The 17,623-nt window shown below is 47.3% G+C and overlaps 1 protein-coding gene across 5 annotated transcripts in view; it reads left to right on the top strand.

Annotated features, from left to right (window-relative positions):
• The window catches only part of MGMT (O-6-methylguanine-DNA methyltransferase), a 272,727-nt gene that overhangs the window by 179,901 nt on the left and 75,203 nt on the right, over positions 1 to 17,623 (top strand). The window contains exon 1 of one of the 5 annotated variants that reach the window (XM_043475514.1): positions 4,904 to 5,016. The exons of the other annotated variants lie outside the window; for them this stretch is intronic. Within the exon in view, the coding sequence (XP_043331449.1) occupies positions 4,919 to 5,016 (98 nt within the window). The 5' untranslated portion in view covers positions 4,904 to 4,918. Of the gene's footprint in view, positions 1 to 4,903; positions 5,017 to 17,623 lie in introns of those variants that run through there. 5 annotated transcript variants of the gene reach the window in all.

Here is a 17,623-nt window from a genome sequence, read left to right as displayed (position 1 = left end):
CTTGTGGGGAAAATATATGTAATTACTTTGCAGTCATGTTAGGGGATGAATCGTTCCTGAGATCAGCACACACTGCTGGCTGCCTTTCTTCATGGAGACTGTTGAGTGTCGCTGGTCACTCACAGACACAACCGGAACCCATAGTTTTAGTTGAATCTCCCACAGTGGGGTGTGTGAGAGAGAAAGAAAGACCGACTCTTCAGAGACCCTGGATTACAGTGTTCAAGTCATAAATCTGGGAGATGTAAATAAAGGAAGATGATTAGGCTAAAGTTGCTTTAGGTAGCAGTATTTGCATGTAAGAAATATGAGCATGTAATCATAGAAGTGTCAATACAGCACAGCAAAAGTTACCCAATAAAGATGTTAAATGACATGTCTCCATTTTTAAACAGGGCAGATTATTTTATAGGGAATTTCACTGACGTTATTGTAGCAATTACAATATTTAAACTATTTATCTTCCCTCCACATTCTGCCCGTCTTCTCTTCTTTCTTCCCATTAATCTTGTTTCTCTTTGGTATCTAGAATCCCCCTTCCTTATGTAGATCAGTATTGTAGACCTCAAAAGATCTCAGTTGAGAAATATTTTTTATTAAATAATTAATTCATGCAAAAAAAAAAAAGCCCTAGAACTTGTTGGTTCATGGCCAGAATTGACTTTCATTCTAATTCTGAATGTTTGGTGCTCTGAGCCAGTAATCCCCGGATGAGGGGTCCCAGCCTAGTGGTTCTCAAAGTGTGGTCTGAAGACCACTGGTGGGGCTGCAAGGCTTCCCCATGAGGCTCTGTCCCTGGGAGGGTCTGGTGCAGCCTTGATGCAGAATGTGAACATATCTGTGCTTTGGTGCTTGGCACAGATTCATAATTTTGAACCTCAATGCAAACCAGATGTCATCGCAATTCTGTGTCTCTTTGGAAGCCATGCTAGCCTTCTCATTCATCTTAGCAAAGCTGGAGGAAGCAAGTCTGTGGAAAACGCTGTGTCCTAAAGCCACTTGCTGACAAAAGGTGCCCTTTATAGCCTTGACTTCCAGAACAGAGCTGGCTCCTGGTGGAAAGAGGGTTACCTCTGGCTGCCAGAAGGTTGTGGTCCCTGCTGTGATGTGAGCCTGGTGGAAGTGGACAGAGCTGAGGCTCCCAGAAGGAGCCTGGAGTGAGAGAGCGCGTGCAGAGAAGCCCCCGCGTTTGTGTCTTATTGTTCTGTTTGAGAAGAGCGGCGCTGTGGCCTGCCAGTTAATGAATATCAAATGTTAGAAATGGAACACTCTCAACTTTTCCACTGGGCATTTATTGAGTGCCTCACCTCCTACAGTGATTCTTCTCGAGAAACAGGCCTTTCCGTGGTCTCGGAGTGCTTCTGGCATTGTTTGTCAAATTTAACTTTCTTGGGTAAACCTCCTAAGAAAGATGCCAGTTTCCTGATTTCAGTGTCTGGAGGTGTAACTCTGGCGAGGACAGGAGGTGTCTGCCGCCCCTTACACCTCTGGCAAGGAAACGGAAGGCCTGGGTGTGTTGGCTGCCCATCAGGCCTGCTGCCCGCGGGGCTGCTGTGTCGTGAACGTAGCTGTAGCAGTGCCCTCGGGCCCCGCCCCGCTGGGTCCCTGCTCCCGGCAGCGTGTGCAGGGCTGTGTGGAGATCCAGGCAGAACTCGGGGCCCCAGAGCCGCCCGCCCAACGCCCTCTGCACCTCCTCGCTCTGCTCGGCGTGCTGTCTGGTTTTCCCCGCACTGCCTCGGCGGCTCTGTCCTCAGTGTGCTCAGCGCCCCGCCCTGCGGCCTGACGCGGACGCTGTGTGTGGGCATGTACCTCGCAGCTTTGTGCAGTGTCCTCTCTCCGGAGCGCCGCCGTCCTCCATGGCCAGAGCCTCCTTTTGCTGATTTCTTCTTCCCCCACCTTCCGCACAGGCACCCTCAGATAGCAGGTTTCTGCGTTAATTAGTGACGGGTGGTCCCGGGTAACCAGTAAGATAAAGAACTAGTGTGAGCAAGTGTTTTTAAAGGTCGTTCGACTGTGGGAAAACCTGTGTGTTTTTTAAAGAAGCATTTTAAAGAAATGTTCAATGGCAAAGTAAAATGTGAAGCATGACATGGTTTTTACTCTAGTGAAGGAATTGCTCCGTATCGTGGTGTTTGTGTCCTCTCGTGCTCCGTTTAGCCCAGGGTGACTGTCTACCTACTTCTCTGCAGACTGGGAAACACCAGGCCCAGTGTGAAAACATCAGAGTTATGTGATGATAATTACAATCAACGAGGAGAAAAATCATTACACACAGAATTCATATAGGTCATTTTAAATTAGAACCTCCATGCCCAGCTTTGTTTGATTCTGTTTTCCCAGATGTTTTTTATTTAGAATACGGCTTGATTAAAGACAAAACTCACCAATTAAAAGAAAAAAATTGCCGTGCTGAGTGCTAATTCCACATTTGAGCTCTACTAGTCACAGAGAGAAAAAGGATATCTTAATTCACTCTAGTTTCTGAGCCAAAGGGGACCCGGACAGACTGAATTTCCATCAGTGACTTAACCTAAGAACCCATCAGGTGTTCCCCGGAGACCTTGACACTGAGCGGCCAGCATCCCTTCCTAGTGCAGATGTTGAACCAGCAGGAAATGCCTTGGAGGACTGGGATCGAGGGTTTGAGGGGATACTTTGTGAGAGTAGTGGGCTGGGGGACTTGTACAAAGGGTGGATTTATAAAACAAGGCCTGAAGACAGTAGAAAGGAAACTGAATGCACACCTCCCAGACCAGTTCTTTCATCCTCCTCCGGTCGCTGGGCTCTGTCGTGTCTGTGAAGTCCTGGCCGAGGTTCTTGGGCTCCAAGGCTCAGGCCCCAGGGCCCAGGAGAGGTGAGGGTGGCGTTCCAGCAGAGTGGAGAGCGGAGTGGCTCTGACAGCCAGGCGAGCCGCCTGCCTGCGTGCAGCCCCGGGGGACAGCCTGCCTCCCCGGGAGGAGGGGAGGGGAGTGGTTCAGCGCTCCCGTGGGAGAAGGGGCTGAAGCGGGGAGATGCCTGTGTGAGAGAGGATGGACCTGCGGGTGGGGGTGGAGCAAGGATGCACCACACTCGGGGCCTGTCCCGCAGCAGCCGCACTCGTCTGCTGGCCCTGCTGAGGTGAAATGGGGGTGCCCGGGGCCTGTGTCTGCAGAGGCTGAGCGACCACTGGACGCAGGAGGTCGACTTCCAGTGCTCTGAGCCGCAGGCCTGGCTGCAGTGCTCCCCCGCCTGCAGGCAGGATGAGACCCTCCCGGACAAGCCTGGCACCGGGGCTGCACCAGTGGGCTCCTTCTGCCTGCCTGTCCCAGCATTCAAGTTCTTCTGAGCAGATGCCCGAGCTTTGGGACTGACTGAAGAGCTGCCAGCTGCGTCCTCAGTTGTTCCCCAACTACGTGTGCTGGGCCGGAGGGCGCCCCAGCTGCCCTAGGCCGCAGTCTCAGTCCGCGTGGACTACTGTAATGGAAATGCAACAGACATGTATCTCTCTCAGTCCTGGACACCGGGGATTCCGGAACGATGGAGCCAGATTCCATGTCTGGGACGGGCCCGGCCCCTGGATGGCTGTCTTCTCACTGTGTCCTTACAGGGCCCTGTGGGGGGATGGTGCTCTCTGAGATCTCACTCTTCCTGTTCATGGGGGCTCCATCCTCATGCTTCATCGCCTCCTAAATGCCCCACCCCCAGTTAACCTAATTAAGCCTCCACCTTGACCTTGGGAGTTAAGATTCAACATATGAATTTTGAGGGGATACAGTTCTTCAGACTGTAGCCCTGGGGACCTGCCTTCCTCTGAGGGGCCCTGCAGAGTGAGTGGTGCCCGCAGTGAGGCCAGGCTGTGCTGGTCTCTGTCCCAGTGGCCTGGCACCTGTGACAGGTCTGTGTGCTGGTGCCCTCTGGGCACCTTCCTCACATCAAGGCCTGCTCTCTCAAGGACTTCACTTCAGGTTGTCAGCAAGTAGTGCTCAGCCTACCACCACGCGGTCTGCTCTGAAGTTAATTTTAAAATCTTAGTTAGAAAGTTAAACATTACAGACCTACCGAATTAGCATTGTAAGTCTCTGTCCTTTCCTATGTGAAAATCAAACATTTCCAGTGTCCAGTCTTCTCAGGATCACCAGCATATCCTCGTGATGTAGAACTACTGTGGACTTAATAGTAAGTGACTCAGTTTTACACATATCCTAAAACAGTTGGATCTCATAAGTAGAGTAGCTGTTTTCACGGGTGAAGGCTGGATCCCTCCAGAGTCACCGAGTCGCTGCTGGGACAGACCCCGTGGGAGGTGTGGGCCACAGGGAAACCTGCCCACCAAGCAGAGAATTGGTCAGGTCTCCCTGACACGGGTCTATACCTACAGCAGCTATGGGTTGGCGTGCCCCACACAGGACTTGAGGCAGCTTATGATGTTGCACAAGACAGTAGGAAGTGCTTGCAGTCAACCAGGAAGACCAGGAAAACACAGCTGATGATGGGGAAGGCTTGGAAACTGGACAGACAGTGGGATGACTGGTCATATTCTTCAGGAAGGCTCTGTGTCTGCATCCCAGTCTGCGGCGTGGGGGTGAGAGGCAGAGAGGTCCAGTGTGAAGAGTGTGAGGGAGAACCAGGGCCCAGGGCTCTGAGCGGGAGACCGACTCCGGAAGGGGGACTGCAGCACTCACGTCATGGCAGATAGGGAAACAGTGACGGACAGAATCATTGCGGACGGCCACTGCAGCCATGAAATTAAAGGACGCTTGTTCCTTTGAAGAAAAGCTATGACCAACCTGGACAGCGTATTAAAAAGCAGAGACATTACTTTGCTGACAAAGGTCCATCTAGTCAAAGCTGCGGTTGTATTAGAACATTATCAGCTTCTCCTTTTTGTTCCTTGATAACATCTGTCTGCTCTTCTGTTAAACCGATACAAGTGAGCGTTATGACCTCACCCCTGCCTGTTGCCATGAGCCTGATGGCGGCACAAAACCGGCGGCGGGATTCACCCGGCCAGTTGCAGGCCCAGGAGAACAGGCTCGCGTGAGTCAGTGAGCCCCCCGGAGAGGCAGGGAGCCGAGTGATGGTGCAGCAGTCATGTCAGGAGGGGAGGGTCACCGTCAGGTGGGGGTGCGGGCAGGAGGGCAGGCTCAGAAGTGTCGCCTGGCAGCAGCAGACAGGATGAGGCCTCTACCTGCCAGCTTCACTTCCTGGGGCAAGTGATACCTGAGGCTGAGGGGCCGGGGGCATTTGGAGCATGGTAGGTAGGCCGGCCACTTGCTTCTAGAAATGTCTAACGGAAGTCAGCCCTCCTTCCAGCTCACTGAGGGTGAAATTTCCCGCTGAGAACTAGTGGGTATCACCTCCGATGAGCTTTGGAACCCCTTCCTCCTGAGGCTGTTCACAGAGCAGAAGGACGTAGGCAGCAGGGCCCACTGTCCGGCCCCAGGCCCTCCAGGCCTCTGGTTTCAGTCCTGCCGGGAAGGCCTGGGACAAGCTGAGATGCCAGAGGCAGCTGCTTGTTTGAGCAGGTGGGCACGCCCACACCAGGCAGACAGAGCCCAGCCTGCGGTGCAGTTAGGACGGTTAGGGCGTGCGCGGCATGTGTGTGGCCGTCCCCACACAGGGAGGAGCGGATCGGGTCGCTGGGAGCCGCCTCAGTCACCTTCGTCGTCTTCAAGCTTGGTTACGAGCACTTGCTTGGCAAAAAAGTTAGATATTTCTTTCACAAGTTGTAATTTTTAAACTTGCATGAGCTCTGATATCCTCAAGTGCCGGATCTAGCGCTGCTGGAGGGTCTCGACCTAGATGCAGATCGGGGTGGGGGAGGGGTCAGGTGGAAATCGTCCCCTCTCGGTATCAGCATCCAGGGCCTGAATCCCTCTTGACAGTGGTACTGAGAGCTTGGCTGACACTCTGGGGCTCATTCTGATGTTACTTGTCTGGGTGAAGCAACTGGCGTAAGCAAACATGGGATGAGCTTGTAAAACACTTTGTAATCTTTTAAGAAGGAGGGAAATACAAATGTAAGTCATTTTTAACAGTAAAGGCAGGGAGGGAGCTGTTCCTCAGTGTAGGTACCGGTTGTCATCTCATGAGCAAGAGGGAATCTCACTGTGGATGGATTTGGGTTTTCTGTTAATGCTTATACTCACTAAATCTTGCAAAAACACATTGTAAACACGGCAGGGTGTGCAGTTTCTGGGGAAAAGGTGCAGTAGCAATGGAGAGATTGATCTTACAGTGAAAGAGTGTGGGTGAAGGTAACATTTCTGTTTAAGCTAGTAACAGTGGGCATTCCCAGAGAAGGGAGCTGGGCAGCAGATACAGCCGTCCTGCCCTGACTCAGAGTTCAGACCACAGAGGGGTCATTTCTCCAAGACCAGCTGTGTGCTCGTCACAGCACAGATGCACACTCTTGATCCTGGGGGACTCTGAAGAGAAGCCAAGGAGAGATAAGGCCGTGCGTCCAGGTGTCCCGGCTGCAGTTTCCTTCAGACTTCAGCAGTACCATCCCCTCACATAGAAGATCATGCATCATGCACTTAACAGGACCCCTCCAGGCCGCAGTTAGGTCAGCGAGCTGCTTCGTCCCTGAGGGGGGCGGGGGGGCAGTGAGGACCACAGTCACTGTGTGCCCTTGTGTGTCGGTATCTCCCAGGCTGTGTGCACGTGGAGCAGTCCTGCCCGCACAGCGGTCCTCCTGGCTTGCCGGCTCCCTGGAGTCTTGGCGCTCCTTCCCAGGCTGAGCAAAGGTGATACACACTGAGGGGGGCTTGGCAGTGTCCCCTGCTGGGGAGGGAGCTTCCCACAATGCTCAGACCCAGTCTGAACTTTAACCCTAGTGTGCTTTAGAAGCAGCACACTAGACGCTCCCTGACTGGTCCCAGAGATGATCTTCAGGAAGACAGCAAAAGTGGTGACACTTCATTTTCCCAGTGGCTCAAAGCCAGCAAAGTTCTTGTGAGTCAGGGTGGGGCTTTGTGCCCCAGGTCACTGGTTTATCACCATTCCCTGAGTTCTGGATGACAAGGAGGGTCCCATGAAGCACAGACTCGGCCTCATCTGGGGATGCAGACCTTATCTTGGGGACTCAGCATGTTTGCCTGCCTGTGGCCCTGGGGCTTCAGTTCTCCTGATGTGCATCAGTGTTTCCTTCCAGCCTGATGCATCCCACTGAACACTCAGGAAGTGTGTGTGTGTGTGGCCAATTATTTATTGGCAAGTAATTTTTTATAAAACAACAGAGATATGCCAGCTTTAAGTCATTTAACAAATACTTCATGAGGCCCCACTGCATTGTAGGAATACAGAGATGTAGCAAACAAAACACTTCAAAACCTGGCCCTGGAGGAGCTCCTCGTCCTAGCTGGGGGTGGAGGTGGGGCAGGCAGGAGCAGGACAGAAGCTGGAACTGTAAACTCTGTTCAGTGCGTTGGCCCAGTGCAGGGGGCCTCTCCCGCAGGGCGGGGGTGTGAGGTGAGGCCAGGGATGGGGCAGCCTTGAGGTGAGGTGATGAGGATTGAGGTCCTGGGGGGAGGAGACTGTGCCGGGAGGGCCAGCCGGACTGTCTGGGAGGCTGCTGGCACCTGTGGGAGCCTTGTGCCCACACCAGGCAGCGGGGCCTGCGCATGTCTCACCCTCTGAACCAGGAGCCTCCGTCTCGGGTGCAAGTCTCAGGCAGCTCTTCCCTAGTTGGCCACCCCATCCTGTTTTCTTTGGCTCAGAAAATTCTCATAAATGTCTGTTTGGTGTGGTATTGAAGTTGGCAGGCCCCCTCCCCGCTGCCCCAAAGATCATCACACTGGCCTCCAGAGCCTGAAGGTGGCCTCTGCCCGGCACTGCACACTGGCTTTGTGTTTGCTTTTGCCTCTGTGTTTTAGAAAGGTCTATTTGTGAGTGTCCCCTCCCCTGGTGGCTCAGGTGGTAAAGCGTCTGCCTGCAATGCGGGAGACCCAGGTTCAATCCCTAGGTCGGGAAGATCCCCTGGAGAGGGAAATGGCAACCCACTCCAGTACTCTTGCCTGGAGAATTCCATGGACAGAGGAGCCTGGTGGGCTCCAGTCCATGGGGTCTCCAAGAGTCAGACACGACTGAGCGACTTCACTGTCCTTTCCTCCCATCAGCGAATCCCAGCTAAGGAACGAGAGTGGAGGAGTGGGCTCCTGGCTGTCAGTGTAGCAGATGGGACGGCTCTGTGGTTGATTGTCCCAGAGATCGGGCGGAGAGGGCCACACCATTAGACCGGCACGGTTGTTGCTGACCAGCAGCGGGCAGCTCTCCTTGTCTCACCATCTTAAACAGACAGATGTGCTACTCTGTTTGTTTCATAAAATACGCATTGAGAGCAGCACCCAAATGCTGAATGGTGAGTGACACGCCTGGTATGTGCTGTGCTGGCCTGCCAGGGTCTCTTAGAAGTGTATTTGATTCTAATTCAGTAGGATTTTTAACCGCCGCATTTGAGAATCTTGCTTGGAAAGCCCATGCTATTCCCATTAACATCAGTGAGGTTTTCCCGTACCCAGATATCTGTATCATGCTTTGAGTCTTGAAGCCTAGTCTGCTTTTAAAAGCAGGATCTCCCTCTATCCACTGGGGTTCTGCAAGGATTTGACATGTCCTGGAAAAAATTATCTTTCAAGAAAGTAAGTTTGGTTGATTGAAATGAAATTAATTCCACATTGCTGTGTCATAATTTATTAACCTGATTGGCTTGCTGAATCGCACCCTCTGTTTACAAACATCCTCAGGCCTGCGTGTGCCTTCTCTTAGCGACTCGCACACTGTCCTTCCCTGGCCCTGGGAGCCAGCCCCGCTGCCGGCAGCTCCCCTGTGGCGCTGAAGGTGCGGCCTTCGAGAGCCTGCAGAATCTCCCGCGTGCGGCCGTGATTCCCTCTGTAGACGCTAATGCTCTCCTAACACACTTGCCTTGGATTTCGTGGTTGCAGCAACCATCCTTAGCTTTCAATATTTTATGTTCTTATTTCAGCAAAGACCTGGTGAAACCGTCTCAGAGCCTGTTTATTTTTCGCATGCTTTTGCTTGCAGCTAGAACAGATCTGGCCCTGTATCGGCGGTGTTATGGATTTGGGTTCTTGGCTGAACTCTCGGGAGAGCATGAACGATCACACTTGTTCATGAGAAAAGCACTGAAGTCACAATCCTACATGGTATTCCAAGGCTACTGGCATTATTTATTTAATGACTAATGAAATTTTGAAGAGCAGTTTAGCCCTAAAATATTCCATTAGTAGCTGCCAGAAAAGCTTTCTCGAAACAATATTAATCTACAGAAAAAGTATTCTAGTATTAATAGACTGACATATAAAAACAGCAGTAAAAATAAAATGTCTGAGCTTGAACTGAAGTCCCGTGTGAAGATCAGTTTTTAAATTGCTTAACAGGAAACACAGGGCCATGGACCTAACCCTCGGAGGGGGCTGCAGGGGTGACCCCTGTCCTTGCTGCTCCTCGCTGACCTCTCTGCAGTGACACCAGCTGCTGGTAGACGACAGTACCCACTCTGTGGTGGCCCGTGGTTTTTTGTTGTTTTTTTTTCTTCTAGAAGAGTGGATATCATTTTGTGTGACATTTAAATTTTTTTACTATGGATGCCAGCAGTCCGTTTCTCTTTTCAGATCTAAGTTTATAATTTCCTCCTTTCTGTTCTTCCACTTTTACCCAGTCCTGTTTCATCTCCCTGACAGTTGTCTCATTTCTAAGCGCTTGCACACTAATCCTTCCTTTTAGTTGGCCAGGGCACATGCTGCTGTCGGCCTTTGGTCAGTTGGAATACTCCCCAAGCTCTCCGGTAGTGTGGTGCAGTGGTCCTGGCAGCACGGCCCGTGTCCAGGACGGACAAGCCTCTTCCTGAGAGGCTGGCGTTGGGCTGAGCGCCTGGGGGAGAAGGCAGCAGGGTTCCTGCCTGCAGTCGGCAGTTTCCCCTCCAGGCTGAGATTTTCAAAAAGAAAGAAACAAGCCTCCAGAGCCTTTCTTGGGGTGGGAATGTGGAAGCACCCTTCTCTGCTCCGAGCTCAACTTCCACTCCAGCTGCGAGGGGTGCCCTGCCCACGGTCAGCCTTGGACTTGATTCTTTTCTCCCCACCACCCCTCCCCGCCTGCGTTTCCATCTTGTGAGTGAAATGCTCATGCTGGCCCTTCATGACCAGGGAAGACGCTTCTGTCTCCAGCAGGACTTGCTTCTCCTTCTGGGACATGCTTGTGTGTCACTGTTGTCCTTTCTTTGAATTGAAAATTTGTAAAGCAGCACACGTTTATTATGTAGAATTTTTCAAATGTGGAAATACAAAAATCCTCTTTCCAGAGGCAATCAGTCTTGATTGCAAATCTGTTTCTATTTTTGTTAATAAAATCTTACATAGCTTTACCAGAAAGGTGTATATACTACATTATTTTGTGATCAGGACTTTTAATAATCATCAGTTTTTCATGGCTGCACATTGTTCTGTATTAGTAATCACTACACTTTATTAACTCTTCCCATTTTCTTTGGAAATCTAGTTGATATCCAACTTCCTTTGTTCTTATGTTATCATGAGCATTCATGCATGTCTGTATTTCTGAATCATATGCAAGTATCTCTGTGGATCGACTCCTAGGAAAAGGGCATGCACACACTTGAAATTTTGTTGGATACAGCTCAGATGCCCTACCAAAAGGCTGTACCAGTTTATAATCCCTAACAGGGATAAAGGATATCAGTTTCTCTGTAGCTTCATATGACATTTTAAAATGACCCATTTCTTTTAAAAATGACATTTCTTTAACTGTTAAAGTCGTGCTTTTTATGTTTATTAGCCTGCTGTAATTTTTTTTTCTCATTTAGTTTTCTTACACATATTCTTCACTCATCCCCATTGTTTGTCTTTATTTTTTTACTTTAGTAACTTTCTCTAAAGTGTGGCTGTTAGTACTTTGTCTGATAACTTAAAAATATTTTATCCTAGTTGCTAAAGGTGCCCTTGGCACACTGGAGTTTTAAATTTTTGTGTCTTCTGGTCTGACAAATGTTCTGTTGGAACTTTTGCGTTTTGGGTCTTGCTTTGAAATATCATTACTACCTTAAGATTGCAAATGCTGTTATCTTTGGCTAAGGATGCTCTTACAGTTTTAATGTTAGTAATTTGTCCACAAGTTGCTTTTGTGTGATCTGAGATGCAGTCTAATATGAAGCTGTCTTACATAGGTGTTGGTTTACACACCATCTTTCCCACTGTGTGTGGTCCTCCGCCCTTTTACCTGGAACAACTGCTTCGTGTTGTTCCAGCCTCCTGTGTGGGTCTGTATAGGGGCTGCATAGAGGCTGTATATGGGTCTGCATAGGGGCTTTATATGGGCTGTATATGGGTCTGCATAGGGGCTGTATATGGGCTGCATATGGTCTGTATAGGGGCTGTATATGGTCTGTATAGGGGCTGTATATGGTCTGTATAGGGGCTGTTTATGGGCTGTATAGGGGTTGTTTATGGGCTGTATATGGGCTGCATAGGGGCTGTATATGGTCTGTATAGGAGCTGTATATGGGCTGTATAGGGGCTGTATATGGTCTGTATAGGGGCTGTTTATGGGCTGTATAGGGGCTGTTTATGGGCTGTATAGGGGTTGTTTATGGGCTGTATATGGGCTGCATATGGTCTGTATAGGGGCTGTATATGGTCGGTATGTGGGCCTGTATATGCGCTGCATAGGGTCTGTACAGGGGTCCGTAGAGGGGCTCTGTCCTGCTCTGATGCTGTGCTTGTTCATCCGTGGGCCAGCTCTCTGTTTACCTCTTTAGTAAGTAGTAGAATATGTCTTTTTTCAGTGTAATTTTTAAAACTGTACATGGGGTGGAGACACAGGAAGAATAATAGTATGCAAATAGTCTGACAGAATAAGGACTGTATATTGAAGTGTTTCTGGAGACTCATCTGCTTTTTTAGTGGATTGTCTTTCCTTATTGATTTATGTAGGAATTCTTTACGTATTCTGGATATAACTCCTTTAGCTGTGTATGTTGATGCATCTTCTGTTTTGTGGCTTACCTTTACCTTCTATTAGTAGCATCTTGATGAACAGAAGTTCTTAATTTTAAAGTGGTAAAATTTTATCAGTCTTTTAATTTATGGTTAGTGTTTTCTTGTCATGTTTAAGAAGTCTTTTCTCTCCCACAAGATAACGGAGATATTCTCCTTATCAATCTTTGAGAACACAGTTTGGCAAGCTTTTTCTGTAAAGGGCTAGTGAATAAATATTTTAATCTTTGTGACCACTTGTGGTGTCTGTTACATTCTCTGCTTGCGGGTGAACTTACTCCACAGGCCGTAATTTGCTTGTTCCTATTCTGGAAGCTATTGTCTTTTGCTGTTACATTTAGAGCTACAGTATACTTGGAACTGATTTTGTTTGATAGTATTTTATACTGTAAAGTGTAGGCAATATCTGATTCATTAATTGAGAAGTCCATTCCTTCTCCACATCTGTTCAGTGACACCACCCTCCATGTCAGGAACTAAATGAGTCTGTTTCTGAGTTCTCCATCCCTGCTTACTAGTCTGTCTGTTCTTCCACAGCATCACACTGTCTTGATCATTGTAGCTTTTAGGAGAACACAAAATGCCCTAGGTGTTCTTTCTACAATTACCTTGGCTATTTTTGGCCAAGACATTTTCATTATCATGTACATTTAGAATTGGTTTGTCCTATTCCAAAGTGATTTTTTTAAGAAAAAAAGAAGCTGCAGGTTGGTTTGAGGCAGATGGACATCTTTTCAGTTTTTAGCCATCACATCTATAAATTTTATTTCTCCATCTATTGAAGTAGTCTTAATTTTTCTCAATAATGATTTATAGTTATTCTGTATGTGTGCATGCTGACTTCTTTCATTCATGTTCGACTCTCTTAACCCATGGACTGTAGCCCACAAGGCTCCTCTGTCCATGGGATTTTTCAGGGAAGAATACTGAAGTAGCTTGCCATCCCCTCCTCAAGGGGATCTTCCTGACTCAAGACTCAAACCCGTGTCTCTTACGTCTCCTGCATTGGCAAGCGAGTTCTTAGCCACTAGCACTGCCTGGGAAATCCCACGTCTAATGTAAATGGCATATATACTTTAGTACAGTAAGGACTTCCTTAAAAGAATGTTGCTGTGCACTACTGAAAGGGTCTTGACTTATCATTTTGTTTATAGGAAAAATTTTAAATTATGGAACACTAGGTTTCCAGCTTTATTTCAGTTAATTTTTTAAAATAACTTATTTTATTTGACTATTATACTGGCTAGGTTCTCCTGCATATGTTAAATAGAAGTGATAGGAGCAGACAGCCATATCTTGTTCCCAGTTTTAGGGAGAAAGAATCCAGTCTCTTTTTGTCCTGATCATTCTGGCTGGATGTTTATCAATTTAATCATTTTACTCGAGATGCTACTTCTGGTTTCATTTATTTTTTCTATTGTTTTCCTGTTTTCTATTTCATTGATTTCTTCTCTGATACCAATCTGTAGACACATAATTTTAGAGTGTTTTCATCCCGTAGAAGGCATGTATAAAATTCTGTTAGATTCTTCTCTTGATGTTTTTCTTTTAGAATGTCATTACACTGCAAATTAGTCACTTCCAATTAAAGATTAAGTGAAAGCTCTTCAGTTGTACATTTAAAAGAATTTTGAAACATGGAAATTTCCTTTGTACTTGCCTTGAGATCCAACAAAAGCTGCTGGAACAGCAGTTTGTGCCCAGAAAATATGTCTACTACAAATATGTGTGGGAATGGAGATCTTGAGAAGTTTGTAAAGCTGCTTGACTTTTCTTATGATTCAAAGAATGTTAACTTGTCATCAAAGCAACTTTACTGCAGTGTAAGCATATGTGTTTTGCCTTGTAATTTTAGGTTTAATTTATTAAGAAACATCAAGTCTGCATAAAAAGCAGATTTCCAAAGATATTTAGTTTTGGTAAGAGTGGTTAAGGCAGTTCTGATGGAAAAAAGTTTCGATATGAACTCTGAAATATAAAAATTACTGTAGAACATTTTCTGTTTCTAGGTTATCAATATGTTCTGTGGTAGAGAAATTCAGGATATCCAATTTTTATTTCAGACAGATTTTCACAAAACTGAAATAGCTAAGTACATGTGAGCAAATGAAGTAGACTGTTATACTTTTTCATTACATGTAATAGATTCACATATCTCCTGCACTGTCCTTGCTGATGGGTAATAGCAATAAATAGCAAAAACGGGTTTAAATGCCTTATGTTTTAATAAGCTTTGTTGGTTTGTCCAATTAAGACTTTTTCTGCTGTACACATTTTTGTCACCATCTCTTATAACACATCATAGCAAATTCCACTTCAAGTTGTACTGAATTAGTGTTTCCTCAACTTTCTGGAAAATATTCTCAGCATGGCCATAGTTTGTAAAACCCTTGATTTAGCTTTCACTGTAAGGAACAACAAAAGGAGGAGAAAATTTAAACCCAGACCAACTGGAAGAAAGGTGATAATAAAGAGCAGAAATCGATGAAATTGAAAAAAGGGGGGGAAAAAGAGAAAATGAAAAGCTTGTTTTTTGACGAGATCAGTAAAAATGGTAAAACTAACCAGACTGAGAGAGAGCAATACAAATTACCCATGTTGGTATTGCAAAGGGAAATCAGTACAGATCCTACAGACATCAAAAAATAATAAGGAAGTATCATGAACAGTTTTGTAGCAGTGAATGTGGTAACTAGATTAAATGGAAAGATTATTGATAGACACAAGCTCCCAGACCTCGTTCAGGAATAAGGGCCTCGACCGCCGTGGTGGTTCAGTGGCCCTGTGTCAGCACTCATTAAGCTCTGCGCTTAAAGGGTGGGTTATGTTGCATACTGTGGGTTTCCTTGGTGGCTCAGACAGGAAAGAATCTACCTGGAATACAGGAGACCGGATTCAATCCCTGAGTCAGGAAGACTCCCCTGGAGAAAGGCATGGCCACCCACTCCACTGTTCTTGCATGGAGAACTCCATGGATGTAGGAGCCTGGCAAGCTACAAGTCCATGAGGTCACAGAGACTCCAACACAACTGAGCAACTAACATACCGTATGTAAAACTTACCTCAGTATACTGTACTTCAAAATATTTTAAATGCAGCCAATATGGCATTTTGATTTACATGCAGATTTACCTTTTTGTTGCTTTTCATCCCTTCTATATCACCAACATTCTTTCTGTGATCATTTTTATTCTGCCTGAATAGTATATTTTAGGCAACAGTATGCTGATACTGGGCTTCCCTTGTGACTCAGCTGGTGAAGAATCTGCCTGCAGTGTGGGAGACCGGGGTTTGATCCCTGGGTTGGGAAGATCCCCTGGAGAAGGGAAAGGCTACCCACTCCAGTATTCTGGCCTGGGGAATTCCGTGGACTGTGTAGTCCATGGGGTCAAAGAGTTGGACACGGCTGAGTGACTTTCACTTTCACTTCATGCTGATACTGGGTGTGGTGGCTCAGGAGAGCCTATTCTTAAATTTACAAGAATTTTGTGGACTGGTTGTCAAGGTTGTTATTAAAAATTAAATTACATGAACTTACAGTTAAGTCCATTACATTTAGAACGGTAAGATACTCAGAGCTCATCCCTTCCAATCATTGCACTGATTTTACCGTCGGTCTACACCCTTGAGTTCAGTTTTGTAATCGTGTGTTGCTGGGGCTCCCAGCGCTCTCTCAGTCCGCTCAGAGTGGTATTTTGAGATCAGCCCGCATGTGTTTAAACCTATGGAAACTGGCAGATGGTCTGTATTTTGTCTCATCTCTCTAACAGTTCATTTTTTCCCCTTCTTTGTTGGATTTGGTTTTAAACCTGTTCATACCTGGGAAATCCCATGGACAGAGGAGCCTGGTGGGCTACAGTCCAGAGAGTCACAAAGAGTCGGTCACAACTTAGCAACCAAACAACAGTGGTAGAATACATTATTTCAGTCACTTATTTTTCCATTCTGGTTTTTTAAAAATAATTGGCAGTTCTTCCCAACTTGTAATCTTGGCTTTTTATTCTTCTCGAATGTAATAAACCACAGTTATTTTAAGTTTGTATCCTATAGCTCCAACCTCCAGAATCTCTGGATCTGACTTGGTCTTTGTTTCTGCTGGGTTTTGTTCCTGTCGTCCTATGTCCTCGTGTGTCTGGTTATTTTTTATTTATTGCAGCATTTTTGCTTTGAAAACTCATGTGTAGAAACGAGCTCACGCATGGGGTGCCACCCCTTCCTCCAGCAGGACCCTCTCCTTGTCTCAGAGCCCTCGGTGTGCATCTGCTTGCTGACAGCTCATGCTCCGCCTACAGGGCGGTGTCGAAGCTCTCTCCAAGATGAGGGCGCTCCCGGCCATCCCCTCTCTCTCAGCCCCCGGGCTGTGCCGAGCGCCTGCAGCCGCCTCTCAGGGGTCCTGGGCTGAGAGCAGGCCCTGTGCCCCTCATCCCGGAAACATTTCCCTGAGCCCTTCCTGCATGACCCACCCTGCCCAGGACGGGTCTTAGATCCCACATCCTGATTTGAAAAGGTAAATGAATTATCCTTCGCAGCCTGACAGTCTCCTCAGCATCTTCCAGGGACATTGGGTTTCTCTGCCACAAGCAGAGCTTTCTTTGGGCAGACCCCCCCCCACACCTTCCTCTGAGCTGTCTGTATGTCAGTTGTTGCCCCGGGATGCCTGCCGCCTTACAGTGTAACCTGGCCGACAGGAGCTGTGAGTGCCAGGTCTCCGGGCTGACGTCCACCCTCTGCCTTGCTCTTCCTGCTGGGTCCGTTTGGGGGCCACTGGAGGGGAGAACTCACAGGGCGGGGCTCTGGGTCTATCCCCGTCAGCTTGGTGTCAGAGCAGAACAGGACAGAGCCTGGGTGTGCTAGTTGAAGACCTTGCTGCCTCATAATTTCCTGGGAAGTGAGTGGTTAAATGGGATATATGAATTTTTTGAGATGCCAATTCTAACCATATCAGAACAGGTTTTGTGTGGTATTTAATGAATGCTTTAATATGTTTACTAAATATGATTTATGTTAAAATTTAAATGGATGTTTGTGAAGAAAAGTAGTCATATACCTTTTTGCCAAACCTCATCCTTTATATAGTTCTTTTGCTGAATATTTTAAAGTATTGACTTAAACTGGCAACCTGGTTGCTTCTGTTTCAGTTTGAAAGGTTTACTGAACTTGAAACGCTTGGATGGTTGGATGGACATGAGTTTGAGCAAATTCTGAGAGATAAAGTGAAGGACAGGGAAGCCTGGCGTGCTGCAGTCCATGGGGTCAGAGAGAGGCAGACACAACTTAGCGCCTCAACAACAGAAACAACAAAGTGCTGAGACCTGTTACGCTGAGCGGCGGCTTTGGCTGCTGTGGAAGGCAGCACCCTCACTCTGGACCGGCTGCAGAACATGGGAAGTTGTCTGGGCTCTCGCTTCTCTTAAACTGAAGAATGGGAATTCTGTCACATTACTGGATCGTGTTAACGCATATTTCTTTGGGGACCGAAGTCATCCAGTCTGATAACCACTCAAATGCTTTTTCTATTCCAATTCTAAGATTAGTAATTCCATAAGATCTACATAAACCTTTGAAGTTTTATTACTTGGCACGCAAGTGTTGGAGGTTGAACTGGACGCCTG

Source organism: Cervus canadensis, chromosome 8, assembly GCF_019320065.1.
Source record: "Cervus canadensis isolate Bull #8, Minnesota chromosome 8, ASM1932006v1, whole genome shotgun sequence".
In the NCBI taxonomy this organism is placed as follows: domain Eukaryota; kingdom Metazoa; phylum Chordata; class Mammalia; order Artiodactyla; family Cervidae; genus Cervus; species Cervus canadensis.
This window is presented reverse-complemented; position numbering and strand designations above follow the sequence as displayed.